At 30.7% G+C, this 26,684-nt stretch overlaps 1 protein-coding gene across 3 annotated transcripts in view; it reads left to right on the top strand.

Annotated features, from left to right (window-relative positions):
- The window catches only part of LOC145297488 (ral GTPase-activating protein subunit beta-like), a 198,968-nt gene that overhangs the window by 164,425 nt on the left and 7,859 nt on the right, over positions 1-26,684 (top strand). For all 3 annotated transcript variants that reach the window (XM_080143373.1, XM_080143372.1, XM_080143371.1), the window contains 7 exons: positions 5,244-5,335; positions 6,188-6,306; positions 8,691-8,870; positions 12,912-12,984; positions 17,610-17,783; positions 24,423-24,561; positions 25,061-25,219. In XM_080143373.1, the coding sequence (XP_079999499.1) occupies positions 5,244-5,335; positions 6,188-6,306; positions 8,691-8,870; positions 12,912-12,984; positions 17,610-17,783; positions 24,423-24,561; positions 25,061-25,219 (936 nt within the window). The remainder of the gene's footprint in view (positions 1-5,243; positions 5,336-6,187; positions 6,307-8,690; positions 8,871-12,911; positions 12,985-17,609; positions 17,784-24,422; positions 24,562-25,060; positions 25,220-26,684) is intronic.

The following is a 26,684-nucleotide window of genomic DNA, read 5'->3' as shown; positions in this document are numbered from 1 at the left end:
TAAAGCTGAATAAATAATTCTAAAGCTAAATAAATAATTCTAAAGCTGAATAAATAATTCTAAAGCTTAATAAATAATTCTAAAGCTAAATAAATAATTCTAAAGCTGAATAACATGATTCTAAAGCTAAATAAATAATTCTAAAGCTGAATAAATAATTCTAAAGCTGAATAAATAATTCTCAAGCTAAATAAATAATTCTAAAGCTGAATAAATAATTCTAAAGCTTAATAAATAATTCTATAGCTAAATAAATAATTCTAAAGCTGAAAACCATGATTCAAAGCTAAATAAATAATTCAAAAGCTAAATAAATAATTCTAAAGCTGAATAAATAATTCTAAAGCTTAATAAATAATTCAAAAGTTAAATAAATAATTCTAAAGCTGAATAAATAATTCTAAAGCTAAATAAATAATTCTAAAGCTAAATAAATAATTCTAAAGCTGAATAAATAATTCTAAAGCTAAATAAATAATTCAAAAGTTAAATGAATAATTCTAAAGCTGAATAAATAATTCTAAAGCTAAATAAATAATTCAAAAGTTAAATGAATAATTCTAAAGCTGAATAAATAATTCTAAAGCTAAATAAATAATTCTAAAGCTAAATAAATAATTCTAAAGCTGAATAAATAATTCTAAAGCTGAATAAATAATTCTAAAGCTGAATAACATGATTCTAAAGCTAAATAAATAATTCTAAAGCTAAATAAATAATTCTAAAGCTAAATAAATAATTCTAAAGCTGAATAACATGATTCTAAAGCTAAATAAATAATTCTAAAGCTAAATAAATAATTCTAAAGCTGAATAACATGATTCTAAAGCTAAATAAATAATTCTAAAGCTAAATAAATAATTCTAAAGCTAAATAAATAATTCTAAAGCTGAATAACATGATTCTAAAGCTAAATAAATAATTCTAAAGCTGAATAAATAATTCTAAAGCTGAATAAATAATTCTAAAGCTGAATAAATAATTCTAAAGCTTAATAAATAATTCTATAGCTAAATAAATAATTCTAAAGCTAAATAAATAATTCAAAAGCTAAATGAATAATTCTAAAGCTGAATAAATAATTCTAAAGCTGAATAAATAATTCTAAAGCTAAATAAATAATTCTAAAGCTGAATAAATAATTCTAAAGCTTAATAAATAATTCTATAGCTAAATAAATAATTCTAAAGCTAAATAAATAGTTCAAAAGCTAAATGAATAATTCTAAAGCTGAATAAATAATTCTAAAGCTGAATAAATAATTCTAAAGCTAAATAAATAATTCTAAAGCTGAATAAATAATTCTAAAGCTTAATAAATAATTCTATAGCTAAATAAATAATTCTAAAGCTAAATAAATAATTCAAATAAATAATTCTAAAGCTGAATAAATAATTCTAAAGCTGAATAAATAATTCTAAAGCTTAATAAATAATTCTATAGCTAAATAAATAATTCTAAAGCTAAATAAATAATTCAAAAGCTAAATAAATAATTCTAAAGCTGAATAAATAATTCTAAAGCTAAATAAATAATTCAAAAGTTAAATGAATAATTCTAAAGCTGAATAAATAATTCTAAAGCTAAATAAATAATTCTAAAGCTAAATAAATAATTCTAAAGCTGAATAACATGATTCTAAAGCTAAATAAATAATTCTAAAGCTAAATAAATAATTCTAAAGCTGAATAACATGATTCTAAAGCTAAATAAATAATTCTAAAGCTGAATAAATAATTCTAAAGCTAAATAAATAATTCTAAAGCTAAATAAATAATTCTAAAGCTGAATAAATAATTCTAAAGCTAAATAAATAATTCAAAAGTTAAATGAATAATTCTAAAGCTGAATAAATAATTCTAAAGCTAAATAAATAATTCAAAAGTTAAATGAATAATTCTAAAGCTGAATAAATAATTCTAAAGCTAAATAAATAATTCTAAAGCTAAATAAATAATTCTAAAGCTGAATAAATAATTCTAAAGCTGAATAAATAATTCTAAAGCTGAATAACATGATTCTAAAGCTAAATAAATAATTCTAAAGCTAAATAAATAATTCTAAAGCTAAATAAATAATTCTAAAGCTAAATAAATAATTCTAAAGCTGAATAACATGATTCTAAAGCTAAATAAATAATTCTAAAGCTAAATAAATAATTCTAAAGCTAAATAAATAATTCTAAAGCTGAATAACATGATTCTAAAGCTAAATAAATAATTCTAAAGCTAAATAAATAATTCTAAAGCTAAATAAATAATTCTAAAGCTGAAAACCATGATTCAAAGCTAAATAAATAATTCAAAAGCTAAATAAATAATTCAAAAGCTAAATAAATAATTCTAAAGCTGAATAAATATTTCTAAAGCTAAATAAATAATTCTAAAGCTGAATTAATAATTCAAAAGCTAAATAAATAATTCTAAAGCTAAATAAATAATTCTAAAGCTGAATAAATAATTCTAAAGCTGAATAAATAATTCTAAAGCTGAATAAATAATTCTAAAGCTAAATAAATAATTCTAAAGCAGAATAAATAATTCTAAAGCAGAATAACATAATTCTAAAGCTAAATAAATAATTCTGAAGCTGAATAAATAATTCTAAAGCTGAATAAATGATTCTAAAGCTTAATAAATAATTCTAAAGCTAAATAACATGATTCTAAAGCTGAATAAATAATTCTAAAGCTGAATAAATAATTCTAAAGCTGAATAAATAATTCTAAAGCTAAATAAATAATTCTAAAGCTAAATAAATAATTCTAAAGCTGAATAAATAATTCTAAAGCTAAATAAATAATTCTAAAGCTAAATAAATAATTCTAAAGCTGAATAAATAATTCTAAAGCTAAATAAATAATTCTAAAGCTGAATAAATAATTCTAAAGCTTAATAAATAATTCTAAAGCTAAATAAATAATTCTAAAGCTGAATAACATGATTCTAAAGCTAAATAAATAATTCTAAAGCTGAATAAATAATTCTAAAGCTGAATAAATAATTCTCAAGCTAAATAAATAATTCTAAAGCTGAATAAATAATTCTAAAGCTTAATAAATAATTCTATAGCTAAATAAATAATTCTAAAGCTGAAAACCATGATTCAAAGCTAAATAAATAATTCAAAAGCTAAATAAATAATTCAAAAGCTAAATAAATAATTCTAAAGCTGAATAAATATTTCTAAAGCTAAATAAATAATTCTAAAGCTGAATTAATAATTCAAAAGCTAAATAAATAATTCTAAAGCTAAATAAATAATTCTAAAGCTGAATAAATAATTCTAAAGCTGAATAAATAATTCTAAAGCTGAATAAATAATTCTAAAGCTAAATAAATAATTCTAAAGCAGAATAAATAATTCTAAAGCAGAATAACATAATTCTAAAGCTAAATAAATAATTCTGAAGCTGAATAAATAATTCTAAAGCTGAATAAATGATTCTAAAGCTTAATAAATAATTCTAAAGCTAAATAACATGATTCTAAAGCTGAATAAATAATTCTAAAGCTAAATAAATAATTCTAAAGCTGAATAAATAATTCTAAAGCTAAATGAATAATTCTAAAGCTGAATAAATAATTTTAAAGCTGAATAACATGATTCTAAAGCTGAATAACATGATTCTAAAGCTGAATGAATAATTCTAAAGCTGAATAAATAATTCTAAAGCTGAATAAATAATTCTAAAGCTAAATAAATAATTCTAAAGCTGAATAAATAATTCTAAAGCTGAATAAATAATTCTAAAGCTGAATAAATAATTCTAAAGCTGAATAAATAATTCTAAAGCTGAATAAATAATTCTAAAGCTGAATGAATAATTCTAAAGCTGAATAAATAATTCTAAAGCTAAATGAATAATTCTAAAGCTAAATAAATAATTCTAAAGCTGAATAAATAATTCTAAAGCTGAATAAATAATTCTAAAGCTGAATAAATAATTCTAAAGCTGAATAAATAATTCTAAAGCTGAATAACATGATTCTAAAGCTGAATAAATAATTCTAAAGCTGAATAAATAATTCTAAAGCTGAATAAATAATTCTAAGGCTAAATAAATAATTCTAAAGCTAAATAAATAATTCCAAAGCTAAATAAATAATTCCAAAGCTGAATAAATAATTCTAAAGCTGAATAAATAATTCTAAAGCTAAATAAATAATTCTAAAGCTAAATAAATAATTCCAAAGCTAAATAAATAATTCCAAAGCTGAATAAATAATTCTAAAGCTGAATAAATAATTCTAAAGCTAAATAATTCTAAAGCTAAATAAATAATTCCAAAGCTGAATAAATAATTCTAAAGCTGAATAAATAATTCTAAAGCTGAATAATTCTAAAGCTAAATAATTCTAAAGCTGAATAAATAATTCTAAAGCTGAATAAATAATTCTAAAGCTGAATAACATGATTCTGATTCTAAAGCTAAATAACATGATTCTAAAGCTGAATAATTCTAAAGCTAAATAATTCTAAAGCTGAATAACATGATGAAAACAATCTTTGGAGCATTGGAGGCAAGAAATGATGCAGAAATGGATGAGACATGAAGGTGATGATATTGTAGGGCAAAGAATGTAGTTTGTTGTTTGGAATTGATTTTTTTTAAAATTCTTTTCACTCCAAACAAGGTAAATTGCCACTTGGATATAAGGGCTACTATTTAGGATTGTATCTAATGCAGGACTGGGGAGTTGAGAAGCAAGATGCTTGTTCACATTACATTTAAACTTGTGATTGGGTTAGTAGAGTTGGAAAAGAGAAAGGGAATTCCAAAGTCTAGCAGTTTGAAAGAAGAAACTCTTAGAGTAGAGAGATTTCTGACATCTAGGGACCTTAACAGTCAAGAGGTGGGATTTTAATTCTTGTCAGCCTAGTCGGGAGTATGCACGCCGAAGGGACACAAGTGCTAGGAGTTCATCACAGCACATTCCATTAAAGTAGTTGCAGAACAGGTGTAGGGATTCACACTTTAAAGTGTCGCACTGTTACAGACATCTGATTGTCCTTTTCTTCTATTTAGATTGCAATTGTTATTTAGTTCTAAATAACCATATTTAAAAAATAAACATTTTTGTGCTCAGTCTTGTATCAATTATTTCTCTATTTTTTTTATCAATGTATATGAAGTGAACGTTGATGAGAATAAATAAAAACAATGTTAATACCTTCTGATTCCAAAATTCTATCAAAAAAAATCTACACAATATGCTACTAAAATCCTTTTTCTCCATCAGATCCTTTGCCTACTGTTACTGCTCTTATCCGTGGCCCATTTGGTCGGCATGCATGGACCATGCAACTGCGACACCAACCTCGCAGTCAAGAGGTAAGTTAAATTGTATTCCATGTTTCTCGTCCTTTTCTTGCTTTTTTGTTGAAATAATTTTCATTTTCTTTAAAAGTAATTGTTTGCTGAAAAGAGTTCTTTCCCTTTGTTAGATATTATACAGCACTAATATGCTATTTTTGAGTTGTGCATTTTGCAATGACTGACAGGTTTTTATTCTAAGGTCAATTATGTTTAGGGTTTTGCTTTAGGAGTCAATCGGACTGTTTACAATTTCACACTCATTCCTGTCTTGATGGTTTTAGCTATCAAATCCGCAGGTTATATCTAGTGAATATTCACATGTAATTGGTTGGTTTTAATCATGTGACCAGATAGAAACTGTTACAAGTTTTATAATATTTCTTAATACTAATGTTTAGATCCTCCATTTCCATCACCTAAGCATTTTATATTTGCAAAGCTGTTAAGAAACTTAAGAAACCTTAAAATGTGAAAATCTTTTAATTTTCTCTTTTTCAGATAAAAAATTATTTGGATTCTTCGAATTACTGTTTTCATGTTGAGAACCAATTCTTATCTCAAAAATTCAAAAACATAATAAAAAAAAAATTTTGTTAACAAAAAACATTGGCCATCACTAAATATAGAGCAGTTAGACAGGATTTGTCTCATGATCTTCACAAAATCAAAAATTATAAATGAAACGATCATAGTCAATAGCAACCCAAAGGCTCCTTTTTCATTTAATACTGCACAGATATAGGATAACTGCCTAAATACAATGAGACATCTTTTTATTTTTACTTCAAATTGCTTTATGAAAAAGAGCTGTTTCCCTTTGTCAAGATAATGTAAAGATAGTTTTTTTTTTCTTTTTTTTTCTTACAGGGTACTTCGAATCTTTCTGAAGTTCAGCGTCCTCAACCAGTGGAAAATATTGGATTTAAACATAATGTTAAACATCGGTACTTTCCTGAAATCGTGGAGACGATAGTCCCTACAAAGCTGTAAGTTGTTTGATAACGATTATTATATTCAGTCATCTCTTCGCATGCAGTCTATTAAATATGGATGCATTCAAAGATTTCAATATCAGAACGACGATGATGGTCTACTTTGGATTATTTGAGTAAAATATGAACGTAACATCTCGGCAAAAGCATCAAATTGAATATTTTTAAATCCATAATACAGCCAATCCTCCTACTTTATGGTTGCGAAACAAAAACACTTTCCAAAAAGTTGGAGACATGCATGAATGATGCATACATGCATCATCTCATGAGAGCCGAAAATCTCTAATGGAAAACTGATCCAACCAAACAGCAAATCTATGGCAAACTTCCATTGACGTCATCTATTGTCAAAGCAAAACATGTTCAGTTTGCAGACCATTGTTGTTCCTTTCCCGACTCCTGTGGAACCCTACTACCCAGTCCAGAAGTAGAATGTTCACATACCACGATGTCATTGCAAGAGATGCTGATGTTGAGATGCAGGAACTGAAAGTAATCATGAAGAACCAGGATATCTGGCGTGACGTATGAGTTTAATCTTCTTGATTGCGTTCAAATGATGATGATTGATCAGATCTAAAACATTTTACAATCGAGTCTTTGTAAAATAAACAAATAACGTTTTTTTTTTTGCTATCACAATAGATATAACGTTGAACAAGGTCTTGGTCTTAAATTGTTTTGTAAAATATTTTAAAGATATATCTATATTGAATATCAAGAACTATTAAGGATATAAAAGCGCTTCTGATATATTCAGAAAGCTTGCAATCACAAGTTTTTTGTTCAAAGATGTTCAATGTGAGGACTATTGGTCACACGGCACACATCAAACCGATTGTCCAATTCTTGCCAAACGCATCCCACCATTGTGTTGTCAATGGTTGCAACAGCTTCTGTTATTAGACCTTCAACTCATCCACATCTCTTGAAATAGGAGGCACATAGATCAATCCTTTTACAAATCTCCACAAAAAAAATTGCAGAGTGTGAGATCTGGAGATCGTTGAACAAGTGTCCATGATCCAGTTTTGAAAATTCAAGCACAAAAAAAAAAAAAAAAACGCCTTTTCTGGTTGATTAAACGCCATTACTGGATATGAAAAAAAAATTTTTTTTTAAATCAATAACTTTTAAATGGCACCACTTTCATCTACCATTCATAGTTAAGCAGATGTGAGGACTTGAAATGTGCACATGACTTTTGGATCACTTTGTATGTGTGTATGTATATATATATATATATATATATATATATATATATATATATGGGAAACTGGAAAATGGCAAGCGTCCTCAACATAAGCCTAGGAAGAGGTCCAGGTACTATACTAAGAACAGTCTGAAAGTCCTGAAAATCAACATCAACACGTGGGAAGAACTTACTCTGCCAAGGCTGAAGTGGCGAAATCTTGTATGTGAAAGTTGTGATGCTTTAGAGAAAAGAAAGCAGGCCAACAACAGAGCGAGAGCTTCACAAAGATTTAATTGATGGTTTTAACCATGACACACAGAGCTGGAAATGCGAAACTTGTGAACGAGTGCTTTTGTCAAATGCTGGTTGCGTCAACCATTTTAAATCACACAAAACTCCTGTTCAGGTCAACTTTGTACTTAAAAGTCCTGACCAAACGATGTTTGATATACAACAAAGTTTGCAAGTCTACTGTAGGTTTTGAGAAGACATATGATTATTCATAGAAATACCCTTCAGTCTCCAGAGGAAGTCACTTAGTGGTAATTGTTTAATTTGTATGTCACATCTGCTTCAAGATGTGCAAATCTGCAGCAGGACTACAGTCATCTAAATGGCATGAACAACGAGATGGAGAGAACTCAATATGACAGCGATCATCATGTATGTATATGAATATCTGTATTCAGTTAAGTTAAATAAAGAAACAAAAGAGGTTAACGTTTTAGGATTACAGTTTCTCAACTTTTTAGAGAGAAGATAAAGCCTGGAAGGGGGAACTACCAAGAATTGAACAATAACTGAACAAAACCATCGTCACTATCAGAATGATTGTCAAGTATGTGTTCCACACCTACCCAAGCTATGCCAGTAGTAACGTGTATGTCGACAGATTTTTATCGATTTGTACACAGTGATTTAATGTTTGTAACCATGTTCTATAATATATTTCAAGGTAAAACCTCTTTATCAAATTTATAGGCGTTTCGAAACTCGTGGACTTAAATTTAAAATAAAAAATCCTAAAAAAATTTTTTACTCAACACCACACCAACTTATTTCCATTTCTTACATTGTGATTGACTTTTAATGTTTCTTTACATAATACACGCAATGCTTCAATCAAACTATATCACCTTATTTAATTATTCTTCACCTTTTTTAATCTCTGTAATTTTAGAGAAATGAGTATTCCCTCGATGGATTATATTGTGACTGAGAAGACAGCAGCTGAACTTGACGTGTTGCGGCACCTGATCGAAACTCAAGTGGCTTTCGAGAACAAAGTTGACGAACGGTATAGCGAGAAAATAAAGCATCAAGTCCATCCAAATGCGGCCACAGAATGTAAACCACCCAAGTAAGTGCACACCACTTACACTTGATTTTCATCTAATCAACCTCTCAAGGGCTGACGTTTTTATGAGAAATGTTTAAACCAACTAGATTTTTCTAGCTCATTAAAAATGGGCAAAAGTTATGGCCCGTTAACCTAGAATTTGTGCTTTATACCAAACTTTTGGAGTGAATGTGATATTGTGGTGATTAATCCCTAATTGTGCATCAAACGAATGCTGTAATACTTAGTTAATTGAAAAATAATTGTGCATCAATACATAATAATCAATACATAATACCTAGTTAATTGAAAAATACAGAACAAACACACAAACTGCTTTAAAAAAACACAGATGCAAATAAAAAGAATTTTTTTTTTTTTTCCTGGTTTTGGATTTAAAATCCTTCATCAGAAAAATAGTTTTTCTTTTCTTTTTCTTTTCCTTAGAATTAAAAAATCTTCGTGTTATCAAGATCATGCTGGCTTGTACTACACGTAAGAACTCTCGTTTTGAAAGTGTTTTCTCCAAAACAGCCTGTCTATCCACTCCACATCCCTCACCCCATTCAAGATGTATCCAAGAGTTGACACGCCCTCATCATAACAAACATTCATACCAAATGTCAGCCAGATCGGCCCTATAGTTTCCAAGAAAAAGTGAAACCGACAGAAATATAACATGGACTGACCACTGACTACGCACATGTGAGGCTGGGAAAGTATGTATATGTTACATGCACGTACATATCAAAAGTGGAACCACATCCGATAGTGTGTTTATATGTTTACACCATGAATAACTTATTAAGTACTTGAAATAAGAATGATTTTCTACGAAAATGTGTGAGAGATTCCACGAAGAACACAATACGAAACAATCATTTGATAAACTCGAGTAAAAGTAAAACCTTCCTAAAAACAGTTTGTGTGAAAAAATATAAAAAGTTGATAAAACGGTTAATATTTTTTTCTACTAATGAATCGAATCTTTAAAGCTCATCACACTTTGTCTTGTACTGAAAATCAGACATGATTCTGCCTTTCTTCCAAAAGACTTTAATTATCAAATAAATACATGGTAATATTTTGATTTTCAATCTGCAAGGATTTTCCTATAAATTGACCAAAAGAAATTTTATCTCTGCGGAGAATTGCCGTTCTTCTTATTTATTTTCTCCTTGTTATCTTGACTGAAGGGAGATACTCACCCCCCACCCCTCCCACTCCAACCGCCACCTGAAAAATGCACTTTTTCAAGATGGTATCTATTTCATTATTTATGAGATAAGGACTGATAATTTGTACTATTTGAATTATTCAGACTGTTCTCATCTTGATTGTTATTCACTCAACATTTCAGTTGATGTAACCTCCAACCTTTTTCAGGTATATCTGGTCGAACTCTGACTCATGGCATAGCGGATAAGATACACGTCCAAATTCAGTTGTAAGTTACACTCTTTTGGAGGTTGATGGTCTAATCCTCGGTGTGGATGACGCTCAAAATGCAATTGGGAATTACTTAAACTTCTACCAAGTCATGAATGAGACAAAATGAGAGCATGCTGTGGATTAAATAAAGGGTTCTGTTCAACCTAAGAAAACAAGATTTTAACGTTGTATTAAAAATAAATCTTTGTTAATTGTTTTTAAACTGAATTTTTGATTGGAAGAAGAATTCCTTTAATGCAGATCTGATAAAGTCGAACAACAACTTTGATCCACACAACTGAGTGGTTTGGCAGTTTTTTTTTCCTGTTTGGATTTGAATTTTTTTTTTTTTTTTTTTTTACGTAGGCATCACCGCTTATGAAGGCCAAGAGGTCACTCGAGGATAAAGGTTAAAGAGTGTACAGTAGAAATTGGACAATATAGTAATCGTTAGTAATGGAGATTCGGTAAATTTGTTAACTTATATGGAATGGTTCATCAAAAACTTGTTTATGTTAGACTTGAAGACAACCATATTGTAGTCAGCTGGAAAGCAGGAAAATGGAAGATAATTCCACAGGCGTGCAGTTCTAAGAAAGAGGCTTTGTTCATGGAATCTACGTTTAGGTTTAGGCACAGATAAAGAGTGGGGGAAATGAGTGATAGTGTTTTCTGCTAGACGGGTGTTTCTTGTGAAAGTCTGGCAAGGGGGGACCATAGATTGGAACTCAGCCGAGCACTTGCCATGAAAATAACGATAAAGCAGAGACAAAATCGCAACATCTTTTCTATGAGAAAGAGGTTACAGGGAAAAGAAAAGGACATCCCCTACAAGGCTATGAAGTCTATTTTGAACTCTATCAAGGCAGGATAAGTCCTTTCTAGCAGCTCCTGGCCACATGTGGCAACAGTACTCCATCCTTGGATGTACCTGGCTTTTATATAGATAGAGAATTGCATTAGCAGTGAGATATCTACTGGATTGATAGAAGGATCCCGCCATTTTTCCAGCGGCCTTGGCAACGGATTTAATGTATGTGTTCCATTTAAGATTAATATTCTAAAAATGTTATGTTTTCAACAAGCAATGTATTCTAAGAGCATTGTATGGAATATAAATAATTATCCTACGTCTAGAATTTTATTCAACATTTTTATTTTAAAGTCAGTTTCTCACTTGAGTGACCCAGTGAAGGTTGCCAACATCCATAGTAAAATGGTGCTATGGATACTACAGGACTCAAACACGGCTAGATAAATAGTCAATTGGTACTCATTTCCCTACTGCCCTCTCAAACTCAATGTTGTTTAAATCATCATCATCATCGGCGGTCACTCGTGTCCGAGTAAGACTGTCCTCCGTTGTGGCTTCTGTGGGTCCTCAGGTGAGCATAGAGCCCAATCCTAGACCCAATTTGTCTTGTGCAATTTGGGCAGATAAAGGTAGTAGTGGTGGGGTGGGGTTGGGTGTGTCTGGTTAATAATCTGTCCTTTCTGTGCTTGCGTTTATCCTCAGCAGCTTGATTTAGGTCACTACTATAAAGCGCAGCACCTTTGTGGACAGCGCTCCTCCATGCCAACCTGCTCCCAGCCACGTCCTCCCATGTCTCAAGGTCCATGTGAAACCGCTTTAGATTTGCTTTGATGTTGTCCTTATACCTCATCTTTTGGCCACCCTGGGCACGCTTTCCCTCAACAAGCTGAGAGTAGAAAATCTGTTTTGGGAGGCGGAGATCCGGCATTCGGACAACATGACCAGTCCATCTGAGCTGGCGTTGAGCAACAGTAGCGGTGATGGTGGGAATGTCAGCCTCACTCAGGACGCTGGTGTTGGTGCGTCGGTCCTTCCAACTAATTCTGAGGATTTTTCGGAGGCATCTTTGGTGGTACGTTGTTTAAATATAAAACTAGGGAAAAAAAAGAAAACTGAACAGAGTTCTCTCCCTTGGGCAAATGAGGACAAACAATTTTCGAACATCACTATGGTCATCTGTTGCCATCCATGATGCTAAAATTGTTTTTTTTTTAAAGATATAAAAATAAAAAAGAATTTGATTGCTGTAGATCAAGAATTAAGTTACAAGATTATTATGTCAAAAAATTATGAACAAATTATTTTTTTTTCATAATTTTGAGATGGGTTCAGTTTGCCATATTTAAATATCAAATGCACATTAGCCAAAAAATGTCAAATCTTATATTTTGTATTAAAGTTTAAATAAAATCTTTTTACAAAAAATCCGATTCCTTCATATTCCTGATTATTAGCTCACCCTTGTCTTTTTGTATTGACTGTTTCTCTTGTGAAATAGATTGTGTATTAATTTATATTGCCCTCTATTTATTTTATTGTTTTTACGAGAAACTACTTTTCATTCCAAAACCATTATTTTATGATCCAGATAACAACTTGTGTTCAATCAATCATTTACATATTTGTTTCATCAATAATAAACCTGAAAAAGGATTGATGCACCATAAAACAAACAAATCAATCAAATATTTTCTTTTGCTTCGCCATAAGATGCCATAATTTTTCAGCAGACATTTTTGTAACATTTTCTTTCACTCTTTTTTTTTTTCTTGGCAACATCATTTTTGTTTTATTCCAATTCATATTTTTTTTTTCAGACTTTGTCATGAGTTCCAGACTGCCCGACTATTTCTATCACATTATGGATTTTTATCTTTAGAAGCATTAAAGGTAACTTTAAGCTTTTATTTTGAAATCTTTTTATCTTTTGTCTGTCAAAGAGAGAAGAAAGGAAGTATGGGGAAGACCTTAATTTGACTGAATATGATTATTGTCCTTTGTTGAGTTATTGTCTCTTCCGATAACCAATATTCTTGATCCAAAGATTTTTTCTGAGTTGAACTTCACAGTGGTTACCTAGGTTTTCACCTAGACAATGTGTTGCTGTTTTCTTCACCAGAAATTGAACTCATGTTTTGATTTTTTTTTTTTTTTTTTTTTACATGGAGGTCACTACTTATCAAGGCCCAGAAGCCACTCGGGGATAAGGGTTATTGTGTGTACAGTAATCAATGGGATAGTTCCACAGGCGTGCAGTTCTAAGAAAGAAGCTTTGTTCATGGAATCTACGTTTTGATTTAGGCACGGATAAAGAGTAGGGAAAATTATTGACAGTGGTTTCAGCTAGTCGGGTGTTTTTTGTGAAAGATTGGCGAGGGAGGACCAGAGAATGGAGCTCAGATGAGCACTTGCCATGGAAATAACGATAAAACAAAGACAGGCTCGCAACGTCTCTTCTGTGGGAGAGAGGTTGCAGGGAAGAGAAAAGGACATCCCTCACTAAGCCACAAAGTCTATTTTGTACTCTGTCTAGGCAGGATAGGCTGTTTTTAGCAGCTCCTGCCCAGATGTGGCAGCAGTACTCCATCCTTGGACGTACTTGGCTTTTATATAGATAGAGAATTGCATCAGTAGTGACATATCTTCTGGAGCGGTAGAAGGATCCCACCATTTTCCCAGCAACCTTGGATACAGACTTGATGTATGTGTTCCATTTCAGATCAGGAGTAAAGGTCAAACCCAGAAGCTTATCAAAACATGGGGCCTCCCCTAGACGAGAGCCATTCATTTCAATCGATGCCAGATGAGGATCAGAGCGTTTATGATGTAATGATAGGACCTTGGTTTTAGATGCATTAAAGGTAACCAGCCACCTCTTCCCCCACTGAACCACACGCTCAAGATCTGAGGAGAGAGAATTAGAGAGAACTTTGTCATTTACGGCCTTTGATGTGTTGCCATAGATAGTGGTGTCGTCAGCATAGATGTCAACGAATGATTTTAGTATGTGTTTTGGGAGATCATTGATATAGATCAAGAAGAGAGTTGAAACTCCAGCATTAGTACTGTGGGCTTCTGATTTCTGCCCATCAACCACTACTCTTATGAGCCTATCAGAGAGAAATGATTTAATGATTAAGAAAACATTTCCAGTTATACCGTAGCTGGAAATCTTGTGAAGTAGGCCTTTATGCCATACCTTATCGAAGGCCTTTGATATGTCAAGAGCAATTGCCCTAGAAATGAAGACTTTGTCGAGAGATTCGCTAATTCTATGTGATATAACTGTTAGTACATCTGCTGTAGATCTAGCAGAATGAAAACCATATTGCATGTCACTAAGAAGGTTGTTTCTGCTGAGGTGGTTGACTACTTCTCTATTTAATATGGATTCCATCAACTTAGTCATAACACACAGGAGACTTATTGGTCTGTACTGAGAGGGAGATGACTTACTACCTGAATTCTTAAATACAGGGCGTATTGATGAGGTTTTCCAGGTTGTTGGAAAGCACTTCTCCTTAAGGCAACGTTTAAATAGTTTGGTAAGTATGGGGGCAAGTTCTGGTTGTAGCTTTTTTAACACTATAATTGGAATACCGTCAGGGCCAGTTGCTTTACTGGAATCAAGGTTCTTGATTAGCTTGGCGACCTCACACACAGATATTTGTATGTTAACTAGCGTGTTGTGTGTTATAGGAGGAAATACGGGGAGTTGATGGCCTTCGTCGCATAGGGTAGAATTTGCTGCAAAGTTCTTGGCAAATAATTTGGCCTTTCGGATGCTGACGAGATGACCTCTGGTCCATTGATAATGGTTGGGATAGAACGCACGCTTCTGTTCAGGATCCTATTTGCCAAAACTGGTGGGAACCAAGCTGCTGCTCAGCTACTCTGGATTTAACGGAATGAGCATATAGCTCTCTTGCATTTTTTATTACTCTTTTACAGTAGTTGCTGGCGGCCCTGGAAGCAGCTTTAGTCTCAGTGCATCTATTATGTTGATAGCTATGGAAAAAGTGATTTCTGTGCGCAATGGCAGCAGCACATTCTGGGGAGAACCATGGCTGATAAATTTTGATAAATAACCATGGCAGATATGAAAGCTAATATAAATTTGCTGATAATTTGTTTTATAAGATGGGTAGAGGTTTATCTGAATGATGAAATTATGAAAGGACCTGATCTCATACCAACTATGCTATTAAAAAAGTGCTCAGCCAAAGTAGCTCTAGTTCTCTCCAAACTCTACAACAAATGCCTTAATGAATAATGCTTTCCGGGCTGTTGGAAAACTGCTTCTGTGGTACCAATATTCAAGAATTCTGACGAGAGAACTGACCCATCAAATTATCGCCCCATTAGCCTCCTCCCACTTTTCGCCAAAATATTTGAGACCATAATTAACCATGCTCTAGTCCGGCACCTTACAGATGCTAAACTTCTGACTGACCAACAATATGGATTTAGAAAAGCCTGTTCCACAGCTGATATCCTCACTGTAATCTCTGAACGTATATACCATTCACTGGACAAAGCGGGGGAGGGCAGAGCGGTAGCTCTAGATATATCTAAGGCTTTTGACAGGGTATGGCACAAGGGTCTCCTCAGGAAAATTAAATCATACAGTATCACTGGTAGAATACTTAGCATAATTAAATCCTTCTTAGATAAGAGAAAAATCCAGGTTGTCCTTGACAGTCGAACATCTAAACAGTGTGATATAAATGCGGGAGTGCCTCAGGTGTCTATTCTTGGACCTCTATTGTTCCTGATATTTATTAATGACCTCCCCGACAAAACTGCCTCTGAGATGGGTATATATGCTGATGACACTACACTCTATAACAGGCATGACAGGAAAACAAATGAACACATATCTAAAGAATTGACAAAAACACTAGAGGATGACCTCCAATCTGTAGTGGAATGGGGATATAAATGGATGGTCACATTCAATGCTGCCAAGACTAAACTGGTTTCCTTCAGTAACTACAGGAAACCTTCTCTGCCACCAATAGCAATGGCCAGTGACTCCCTGTCTGCGAGTACATCTTTCAAACTGCTTGGCCTAACGTTCACAGGAAACATGAGCTGGAGCAATTATATTGAAAACATTGCCAGTGCCACTGCGAAAAAGGTAGGCTCTCTCTACCGTGCTAGAAAACTACTGACACTTGAAAGTATCCTGTATCTCTATAAGGCCACCATTCACCCATGTATGGAGTATTGTTGTCACATTTGGGCTGGTGCGTCTGCTACTAGTCTCTCGCTCCTAGACAAGATTAAAAAGAGAGTCGCCAATCTCATAGGCCCTGAACTGGCATCTAAGCTTCAGCCTCTGTCCCATCGGAGAAATGTTGCATCCCTCTGCTTGTTCTACAAGTATTTTAATGGTGAATGCTCTGACGAACTGCAGACACTTGTGCCCGCACGACGCAGACACCCTCGACAAATCCGACAGGCAGCTAAATCCCACCCCCACACAGTAGAGATCCCTAGATGTAAAAGATCTTTCTACTCCAGTAGTTTCTTCCCCAGAACAGCTAGACTCTGGAATTCCATTCCAGGACCTGCTTCCCCAACTGTACTGACATGCATAAGTTCAAGTGCAACGTGAATCGACATCTTGCTGCCCAAATCCCTATATAGTACCCCAGTAGTTGCTGACCCTGATAGTAGCCCCCTACACCAAAGTGGCAATGTGCCTTGTTTGGGGTGAAAATCTAATAAAAAAATTTTTTTTTTTAAATTGAGGTATTAGTCGCGTATAAAAGGAGTTTAAACAAAAACAGTTTGTAAAGTGTTGTTAAAATTATTAAAAATTGCAAAAATTAAAAAAAAAAAAATGATTAAGTAGAAAAATAATTACAAGTAAAACTAAAATTTATCAATTGATAGTTTTATTGTATTTGTTAATTTTGACGATTTCTTAAAATCCAGGGGAGGTAACTGCAATCTATGATTTTGACAAAATGTAAATCACTATTTCAAAATAGAAAATGGTGAGCTGCTAATATCTTTTTTTTTGTAAAAAAAATACTTCTGACAGATGTTTTAGTTAATCATTTCTCATAATTTTAAAAATTTTTGATATGACATATTAGTACATAATAGTTTTTTTTTTTATTTAAAATGCGGTTTTTAAAAGTCTCATTATACTGCACAAGCACAAAATTTAATTATAAAAATGGTTTATAACAAGTATTTGTTGACATTGGAGTTGAAGGGTACGATGTTGTAGTCTGCAGGGAAGTAGTTTTGTGGTAATGTGTTCCAAAAATGGGAAAACTCTTGAAAAAAACACTATTCAGAGACATTTTGTTTGATGTGTGGCATACATGAGAAGGAAGAAAGTCTTTTGCAATCATAGTCGTTTTTGTTGTAAATATCTTCTAAGGATGAGTGTTAATGATTTTCATTGTTTTTTGGGGGTTTTTTTTTTCACCAAATGCGTGTTAATGTTTTTGTTTTTTTGTTTTTTTTCACCAAATGTGTGTTAATGTTTTTTCTAGGAGTCGAGCAACAGCAGCCTTCCGCCAGCTTTGGTTTTATTGGACAGCAACAATACTTCTCTTTTCACAGACTTGGAAACTCTCGATGGTATTCCGAGTCGGGATAGTGATACGGTTCACGTCTTCTACATGAAACCAGGACAGAAATCACCGGAAGAAATACTACGAAATGTCGTAAGCTCCTCTATTCATACAACCTATGCATGTGTGTGCTTAAAATGTTGGAGTGCTACCTGATCAGGCTGTCTGAAGATAGTGGCTTTCTGATGTAAAATAAATCAAACTGATGCTATTTTTTCTTTTCTCTTTGCAAAACTCAATCATGTTCTGTAAAAATAGCTATTTTCCTCCACAAAACAATCAAATTAAACACCATGAAAGGGTTGATATGCCATAAAACAAAACAACCAAACCAAATAGCATAAATAAATATTTGAAGATATAAATAATTTGAAACATAAAATGTTTTCCAAAATTACCAGATTCGGCATTAAATAACGTCAAAAGGGTTGATATGCTGTAAAACAAAACAACCAAACCAAATACCATAAATAAATATTTGAAGATATAAATAATTTGAAACATAAAATGTTTTCCAAAATTACCAGATTCGGCATTAAATAATGTGAAAAGGGTTGATATGCTGTAAAACAAAACAACCAAAACTAGCCCAACTCCTCAGTATTTTTAGTTAAACCAGTTTGTATACATGATATGTTGATTGCCACTTCTTTATTCCTACAAGATTGTAATGTCCAATTGTTGGCATACAGGTGGCTCAGCAGTGCTGATTTATTTTTGCATGTCTTACACATGAGATCACTGGAGGCCAAATACTGAAAGACTGAAGTATATAAAAAAATATTTAAAAAAAAACAATCTTTTACTAATATTTTAAAGCTTGGTTTGTTTTTTTTAATAAAAATAGAAAATACAAAGTGTAGTTTTTGTTTACATCTTGTTGGTAAATCTATTTTTTTCATGTTGGTGTGTAATGAATGGATATTCAGTGAATTTCAGTACTTTTGACCAAAATGGTTCAAACAATTTGCAATTTAAAAGCAACCCTTTTCTTTTTTTTCTTATTTATCTTTTATGCTTACCTTTTTTCTTTGTTTCTTTTCTTTTAATTTTTTTTATTTTTCTGTTTGTTTTTTCTTTTTCTGTTTGTTTTTTCTTTTTCTGTTCGTTTTTTTTCATTTTCTTTTTTTTCATTTTCTTTTTTTTCATTTTCTTTTTTTTTCATTTTCTTTTTTTCATTTTCTTTCTTTTAATTTTCTTTTTCATTTTTTTCATTTTCTTTTCATTTTCTTTTTTTCATTTTCTTTTTTTATTTTCATTTTTGTTCATTTTCATTTTTGTTCATTTTCATTTTTGTTCATTTTCTTTCTTTTCATTTTCTTTCTTTTCATTTTCTTTTTCATTTTCTTTTTCATTTTCTTTTTCATTTTCTTTTTCATTTTTTTTTTCATTTTCATTTTTTCATTTTCTTTTTTCCATTTTTCATTTTCTCATTTTCTTTTTTCATTTTCTTTTTTCCATTTTTCATTTTCTTTCTTTTCATTTTTTTCATTTTTTTCGTTTTCTTTTTTTTCATTTTCTTTTTTTTTTTCTTTTTTCATTTTCTTTTTTTCATTTTCTTTTTTCTTTTTTTACATTTTCTTTTTTTACATTTTCTTGTTCATTTTCTTTTTTTTCATTTTCTTTTCATTTTCTTTTTTTCATTTTCTTTTTTCCATTTTTCATTTTTTTCTCATTTTTTTTCATTTTCTTTTTTTCATTTTCTTTCTTTTCATTTTTTCATTTTTTTCGTTTTCTTTTTTTCATTTTTTTTTCATTTCTTTTTTTCATTTCTTTTTTTCATTTCTTTTTTTCATTTCTTTTTTTCATTTCTTTTTTTCATTTTCTTTTTATCATTTTCTTTTTTTTTTTACATTTTCTTTTTTTACATTTTCTTTTTTTACATTTTCTTTTTTTCATTTTCTTTTTTTCATTTTCTTTTTTTCATTTTCTTAATTTTCTCTTCATTTTTTACATTTTCTTTTTTTACATTTTCTTTTTTTACATTTTCTTTTTTTTTTCTTTTTTTCATTATCTTTTTTTTTTTTTCATGTTTTTTTTTCATTTTTTCATTTTCTTTCATTTTTTTCATTTTTTTCATTTTCTTTTTTTCATTTTTTTCATTTCATTTTTTTCATTTTTTTCATTTCATTTTTTTCATTTTTTTTTCATTTGTTTTTCATTTTCTTTTTTTTTCATATTCTTGTTCATTTTCTTTTTTGTTCATTTTCTTTTTTGTTCATTTTCTTTTTTGTTCATTTTCTTTTGTTCATTTTTTTTCATTTTTTTCATTTTATTTTCATTTTTTTGTTCATTTTTTTTGTTCATTTTTTTGTTCATTTTTTTTCATTTGTTCATTTTTTTTGTTCATTTTTTTGTTCATTTTTTTATGTTCATTTTTTTTTTGTTCATTTTTTTTGTTCATTTTTTTTGGTTCATTTTTTTTGTTCATTTTTTTTATTCATTTTTTTTCATTTTTTTTTCATTTTCTTTTTTGTTTATTTTCTTTTTTGTTTATTTTCTTTTTTGTTTATTTTCTTTTTTGTTTATTTTCTTTTTTGTTTATTTTCTTTTTTGTTTATTTTCTTTTTTGTTTATTTTCTTTTTTGTTTATTTTCTTTTTTGTTCATTTTCTTTTTTGTTCATTTTCTTTTTTGTTCATTTTCTTTTTTGTTCATTTTCTTTTTTGTTCATTTTCTTTTTTGTTCATTTTTTTTTGTTCATTTTTTTTGTTCATTTTTTTTGTTCATTCTCTTTTTTGTTCATTCTCTTTTTTGTTCATTCTCTTTTTTGTTATTTTCTTTTCATTTTCTTTTGTTTTCTTTTTTTCAGTTTATTTTTCTTTCATTTTTCTTTTTCCATTTTCTTTTTTTCCATTTTTTTTTCATTTTCCTTTTTCTTTTTTTCCATTACTTGTTTTTATTTTTTATTTTTTCACATTTTCTGTTTTTTCCATTTTCTGTTTTTTCCATTTTCTGTTTTTTCCATTTTCTGTTTTTTCCATTTTCTGTTTTTTCCATTTTCTGTTTTTTCCATTTTCTGTTTTTTCCATTTTCTTTTTTTCCATTTTCTTTTTTTCCATTTTCTGTTTTTTCCATTTTCGTTTTTTCCATTTTCGTTTTTTCCATTTTCGTTTTTTCCATTTTCTTTTTTTCCATTTTCTTTTTTTTCATTTTCTTTTTTTTCATTTTTTTTTTTTCATTTTTTTTTTTTCATTTTTTTTTTTTCATTTTTTTTTTTTCATTTTCTTTTTTTTTCATTTTCTTTTTTTTTCATTTTCTTTTTTTTTTTCATTTTCTTTTTTTTTCATTTTCTTTTTTTTTCATTTTCTTTTTTTTTCATTTTCTTTTTTTTTCATTTTCTTTTTTTTTCATTTTCTTTTTTTTTATTTTCTTTTTTTTCATTTTCTTTTCATTTCATTTTCATTTCATTTTCTTTTCATTTTCTTTTTTTTCATTTTCTTTTGTTCATTTTTTTTTCATTTTCTTTTCATTTTCTTTTTCATTTTCTTTTTCATTTTCTTTTTTTCATTTTCTTTTTCATTTTCTTTTTTTCATTTTCTTTTTTTTTTCATTTTCTCTTTTTTTTATTTTCTTTTTTTTCATTTTCTTTCTTTTTTTCATTTTCTTTCTTTTTTTCATTTTCTTTCTTTTTTTCATTTTCTTTCTTTTTTTCATTTTCTTTCTTTTTTTCATTTTCTTTCTTTTTTTCATTTACTTTTAAAGATTTTTAAAAACCCTAATCTTAACCAAGTCCTTTAAAATCTTAATGTCTTCTGCCTTTTTACATTTCTCCACAGTTTTGAAATTGTAAATTACTTTGGCTATTTCTGTAACTAACTTTGCCATCAAATTACTGAAAATCTCTGGATATTTTGCTTTTCATGACTTTAAATTACCTAAAAAAAAATAAATAAATAAATAAACATTTTTGCATGAAAATAAATATTTGTAAAAAAAAAAAATGTACATTTAGTCTCCCCCCCCCCCCAAAAAAAAACGTACAGGACAAATACTAATTCATATTGGTATGCATTATGATCAGCAGAGATAAGTTATATAGTGGAGAAAACAAATGGACTACGAGAACCTAATTGATTGAACTCTGAAATTAGATGCATGATTTAATAAATTATGATTGAATTGTTTTCAATGTACTGTTTCTCTAAGAATCAATTCCCAAGAAAAAATTGAAATCCAATATGGCTGTTCAGGATGCATGATGTGGAGATCAAAAAAAACTGTTCAACAAACGTAAAGGAATATGTGAGCATAGTATTAATCTATTGAGTGGCAGGTATTCTTTTAGTAATGTGTTATATAATCAAGGCTTTGAGAGGGAAAAGTGGTATAACAAGCGAAGAATTATTGGCATCTGAAGGGTTAAGAGACTCCAACAAATAAACAAATGTTGGGAATCAAAAGTTGTTTACCAACAAAAGTATTAGCTTTTTGTTTCTTCCTGACATATCTCAAAGCGAGCAGATACAGAAATCCGTGCTTGGCCCAAAACCCCGATTGGATTGAGACAAATTAACAATGTGATAATTTAAGCATGTGGTTGGCCAAAACCTCTCTCTCTCTCTTATATATATATATATATATATATATATATATATATATATATATATATATATTATTAGATTTTCACCCCAAACAAGGCACATTGCCACTTTGGTGTAGGGGGCTACTATCAGGGGCAGCAACTACTAGGCACTATTTTGGGATTTGGGCAGCAAGATGTCAGTTCACGTTACACTTGAACTTCTGCATGTCAGTACAGTTAGGGAAGCAGGAACCTGGAATGGAATTCCAGAGTCTAGCAGTTCTGGGGAAGAAACTACTGGAGTAGAAAGATCTTTTACATCTAGGGATCTCTACTGTGTGGGGGTGGGATTTAGCTGCCTATCGGGTTTGTCGAGGGTGTCTACATCGTGGGGGCACAAGTGTCTGCAGTTCGTCCGAGCATTCACCATTAAAATACTTGTAGAACAGGCAGAGGGATGCAACGTTTCGTCGATGAGACAGAGGCTGAAGCTTGGATGTCAGTTCAGGGCCTATCAGATTGGCGACTCTCTTTTGAACCTTGTCTAGGAGCAAGAGACTAGCAGCAGATGCACCAGCCCAGATGTGGCAGCAATACTCCATACATGGGTGAATGGTGGCCTTATAGAGGTACAGGATACTTTCAGGTGTCAGTAGTTTTCTAGCACGGTAGAGAGAGCCTACCTTTTTCGTAGCGGCCCTGGCAATGTTTTCAATATAATTGTTCCAACTCCTGTTTCCTGTGAACATTAGGCCAAGCAGTTTGAAAGATGTACTCGCAGACAGGGAGTCACTGGCTATTGCTATTGGTGGCAGAGAAGGTTTCTTGTAATTATTGAAGGAAACCAGTTTAGTCTTGGCAGCATTGAATGTGACCATCCATTTATGTCCCCATTCCACTACAGATTGGAGGTCATCCTCTAGTGATTTTGCCATTTCTTTAGATATGTGTTCATTTGTTTTCCTGTCATGCCTCTTATAGAGTGTAGTGTCATCAGCATATATACCCATCTCAGAGGTAGTTTTGTCGGGGAGGTCATTAATAAATATAAGGAGCAATAGAGGTCCAAGGATAGACCCCTGAGGCACTCCCGTATTTACATCACACTGTTTAGATGTACGACCGTCGAGGACAACCTGGATTTTTCTCTTATCTAAGAAGGATTTAATTATGTTAAGTATTCTACCAATGATACCGTATGATTTAATTTTCCTGAGGAGACCCTTGTGCCATACCCTGTCAAAAGCCTTAGATATATCTAGAGCTACCGCTCTGCCCTCCTCCGCTTTGTCCAGTGAATGGTGTATACATTCAGAGATTACAGTGAAGGTGTCAGCTGTGGAACGGGCTTGTCTAAATATCTACGGGCTTGTCTATATATATATATATATATATATATATATATATATATATATATAGTCTTTGAAGTTTTTAACATTTGAAACCATACAAAAACTTACTTTTTATCATTCGTTAAAAAAAAAACAAAAAAAACATCTAGTTAGTAAGTCATTTAATCACCTGCAATTACTACATCATTCTCGAATTTACTATAATACCAATTTTTTTATTTTTTTAAGGGATCATCAGTTGTTTACCATGAAACACTGTTTCGGGGATTTATATATATATATATATATATATATATATATATAATTAGTAGGAGAGAGCAAAGAGCATAATATTTATTTATATATGAAGATCCAAACAAAATCAGTATCATCGGTCTCAAATCCTAACTTAAAGGGACTTAGAATAGACTTCCATTACTGGACCTTCTTCAGCCTCTGTTCATATCTGTATTCCCATATTAGTAAAAATTATGAAAATTAAAATAGAGTATAGGACCAAAACAAACAGTCACACAATACATTGGTTGTTATTTTCTGAGAAGATAGACATAAAGAGAGGCTGAAGAGAATGCAGTAAAGAAGACCTATTATAAGTTATTTTTGTTAAAATTTGAAACCAACGATACCAATGTCGATCTGATCATCTATTATATACATGCTAATAAATCCTCCATCAGAAAGAACTCTCATGTGCCCTATAAATTAAACAAAGTCTATATAATGAGCTATGTATAAAACTAAAAAGAAATGCTATGAGTAATTGACTTCACTATTTCTTTCTCTTGTGATTATTTCTATTTTTTCTTTTTGATGATCTCTCTTTATTTTTTTTGTAAATCTCTTTTTTTCGCTCCAGCTCTCTAACACCAACGTTCAACCTCAGTTTTTGGAGTTCCTGCGCTCTCTTGGCTGGCCAGTGTTTGTGCGTAAACACGCGGGCTGGACTGGTCATGTCTCAACAAGTTGGAAGGTCATCAATGAAGATGATATTCACGGTAAGCACATATCTTATTCAATTTTACATGAACATCGACATAAAAAAAAAAGTTAGGCTTAATTTTCAAAAAAAAATCCAACTTTTTTATGTGCATCAAAATAAGTGTTATCCGATAAAAGCGAGAGGATTGCTTAAAATTCTCACTCGACAAACGGAAAAAAATTATATTTAACAATATATTAACCATGTTTCTAAACAAAAAAAGTCCTAAAATTACCGCACGGGTTTAATAAACAAAACAATGAGTTACAGTGATCTGTACTTGATTTGTTTTTGTTATTTGTTTTCACCAATAACAATTCAATTGTCTGTCCATCTGTCATCATTTTGAAATTGATCCGAGTTATCAATATCTGTCATTGGTTTCGTCTACATGAATAAAAAAAATATTAATGAAATATTACCTGCATTTAAAGCGTTGCATATATTTTGAAATTTAGAATTACGTATATAAACGAATGTGAAGAAAATGTTGTGTTGCTCTTTACTAATTTCAGATTATGATATTCCAACAAACACTGGAGGTAGCATATATGGTGGTCGTCAGCAAGTTCTGTACTGGGCTGATGTCTCATCAGAGATAGCTTTCGTAGTTCCTTCAACCGATTCCTGTCTGAACAATCGATCTTCAACGGGACCAAATGATCCGAGTTTAGGTGAGTTTTCCTCATTTTAATTTTTTGATCGCAAACAAAAATGGAAACGTGTGAATTGACATTTAATGTTTTTACAATAAATATTCTATTTGATGGATTTTTTTTAACGTTAAAATGACTGTTGGTTATCAACATGGACTTTGGACACTGGCATGTTGTGTTTAAGTTTTGTTGGGGTTATTACATCACTTAGATGAACAGCATTAGGAATGGTATAAATCCATTCGTCCTCTCTCCAGCTATGAGTTAAATAGTAAGGTTGACATTTTACTTATTTCATATTTTTTCTTTTGTGTTGTATAGTGGCTGTATTTTCAGACCATAACAAATGACCACCATGTGGTGGTAGTAGTAGTATTGTTGGTGGTGGTGGTGATAGTAGTGGTAATGTTGGTGTCTAACAGAACACGTGGGAGCATGTTGGGAAATATCAGCAGGAGCATGTGAAGAGATCAGCAGCAGCAGTAAAAAAAAAAAACTGCATATGCAAATTAGGAAATGTATGTAAGAAAACTGAAAAAAGGAGAAAAAAATGCAAAAAAATCATCTTTATAATTCCAACTACTATTATACAGCAAGTTGTTGTAAAGGATTGTATCATAGTGTCGGTCTTCTTTGTTTGTTCCCTGCAGGAGGAGGGAGTATCATCTGCGCAACTGAACAGATGAAACCCAGATGAGAAAGAACATCTGCTCGTTTTCACCACATATCATTCCCCCTTGACTTACTGTCAAAAAAAAAAAAGCGATGTAAGCGTTGCTTTCTTTTTCATTTTACATAATTTCTAATCTTGCTATACTTGGGTCTTGGGGGGGGGGGGATCATAAAGAATATGAAGTTGAACCAAATCGGAAAAAGATTTAGGAATTAATGTGATGATACTAATCTGTTTGGGAATTTACAATTTATTACACATCAAAATTAGATCTTTTTTTTTTTTAATTAATTTTTAAATTTCTATATGAACCGCTATTATTACATTTTGTTGTGATGTTTCTCAATGTGAACTCAGCATTCCCGGTTCAAGTTTTGGCAGAACTACTGCTGCATCATTTTCAGTAATACAATTTAGAAACATATAAATCTATCTGTTCCCTCTCAACTATGGGTAAAATAGTAAACTAAATTCTCAAGACTAAAAAATCTGTATGATGTACATACCTGTGACAAAACAAAAATGTCATTAAAAAATCACATAAATTAATCATGTTTTATTTTTATAAAGTTATTTTTAAGTCATTAATGAGAATTTTAGGCATTACAACATTTTAAATTTGAATTATTGAGTTATCTCTCTTCTTTTTTTTAAAGATTGTTTTCAAAATGGCAGACAAGACAGCTACTCTTCTGTTATTCGTAAAATTTGATTTTCTTATTTAAAAATAAAACTACTTGATCAATTTACATAATTCTTTTTAATATATTTTTGTTTCGTCATGGGTATATATATCATACAGATTTTTAT

Source organism: Euprymna scolopes, chromosome 18 (genome assembly GCF_053919585.1).
Source record: "Euprymna scolopes isolate OS-2025 chromosome 18, ASM5391958v1, whole genome shotgun sequence".
In the NCBI taxonomy this organism is placed as follows: Eukaryota; Metazoa; Mollusca; class Cephalopoda; order Sepiida; family Sepiolidae; genus Euprymna; species Euprymna scolopes.
Note: the sequence above shows the minus strand (reverse complement) of the source record. Positions and strands in the feature narration are given on the sequence as shown.